This window comes from Pinus tabuliformis, chromosome 2_2 (assembly GCF_031772625.1).
Source record: "Pinus tabuliformis cultivar Carrire ecotype Pingquan chromosome 2_2, CPIR1, whole genome shotgun sequence".
Classification (NCBI taxonomy): domain Eukaryota; kingdom Viridiplantae; phylum Streptophyta; class Pinopsida; order Pinales; family Pinaceae; genus Pinus; species Pinus tabuliformis.
The window spans coordinates 555,633,233-555,634,569 of NC_142300.1; the positions used below are offsets into that span (position 1 = coordinate 555,633,233).

Sequence of the window (1,337 nt, forward strand, 5' to 3'; positions counted from 1 at the left end):
ATGTTATTGTCAAAATTATGTAATGGCCTTTAATCTGGACCAAAATTTTTTAAGACTCGAACACCTGAAACTGTGAGTGGCAATAGCCCTTCAATCTGGACCAAAAGTTTTAAAACTCAAACACCTGAAACTGTGAGTGGCAATGGCCCTTCAATCTGGACCAAAAATTTTAAAACTCAAACACCTGAAACTGTGAGTGGCAAGCACTAAACCCAACCCCACAAACCAACTGGTATACCAAAAAAGAAACTAATAACTGGTATACCGAAAAAGAAACTGATTATGTTTTAAAAAGAGAAATACTCCGCTAAGTGATCGATGACCCAATCAATTGACAGGCAAATATTGACGGCGACTGAACAAAGAAAGGAGAAATGGAATGCAATGAATATATATATGTTTATTTGTATATTTTACAATCTGGTCCCTTAGTTTTTCTGACTTTCTACTGGTGAGGAAATGCTGAATTCCCTTAGGAGATCCGTAGCATCGTTGCTTGTAGGTTAAATATATTCACAATATCAACGCATGAGCAGCGATTCTTAGCTATAGGCTTTTGGAGAGATACAGAAAAGCCTGGGCGAAGTCCTTAAGCCGAAAACAAAAGTACAGGCTGCTCCTTTGTACTCGTGAGCCGAACGATCGGCTAAATAGGACAAAAGGAACGCTGAAAAGGGAGGCGGCGGCCTGATGCGAGCTTCAGGAGATATCTTGGGCCATGGTCATATGACAGAGCCTGCTTGGCCGTGGCTGAAAAGACGATCTCCTTCGCATGTGGTGGCTGGAGGGGCGTATGAGAGCTGTGAGGGCTCTTTTCACCCATTCGCCTTCCACACCGCCGATCCTTACCAACGAATTCGTCATGGCAGATCTCCTCGCATTCAGCTGAGAATGAGTAGACGAGGAGTGACTACTGCTATTTCTATGAAGACTGCAACGGAACGAACCAGGGTGATTCGTGGGTGAACACATACACGTCTTCCTAGGCGGAGCACAGGGAATGGACTTCATGGGGACATCTCCTTTTGGTGTAATGGGACGCCGCGCGGATCGAACCTGCGACGAGGATCTGTCGAGGGCGAAACCAGCAGAAGATGAAGCGGCGGCAGAAGCAGACGAAGAATAAGAAGAGGCGCCGCTAAATTTAGCACGAGTAGGCGAGAGGGTTCTGTGAACAGCGAAGTTGAAAGCTGAGGAAGAAGTGGAAGGCGGGGAGAAATGTCGTGTGGGAGAGTGGGATCTCGAAAGGCCAAGGGTAAGGGGCATCACAGGGGCATTTCTAGATCTACTTCTCGGCTCCATTTTTTTCCTAGCAGAGAGGGTTTGTCACCGAGCTG

At 46.3% G+C, this 1,337-nt stretch overlaps 1 protein-coding gene across 1 annotated transcript; it reads right to left on the reverse strand.

Annotated features, from left to right (window-relative positions):
- Positions 1-371: 371 nt before the first annotated feature.
- On the reverse strand, positions 372-1,337 carry LOC149193845 (uncharacterized). Its single transcript, XM_089404951.1, has one exon. It carries the CDS (start codon positions 1,300-1,302, stop codon positions 700-702), a length of 603 nt encoding a protein of 200 aa, XP_089261077.1. The 5' UTR covers positions 1,303-1,337; the 3' UTR covers positions 372-699.

What these genes read in the sequence shown, in the direction of transcription:
- LOC149193845 (XM_089404951.1), bottom strand. Translation starts at nt 1,302, where the DNA reads ATGGAGCCGAGAAGTAGATCTAGAAATGCCCCTGTGATGCCCCTTACC.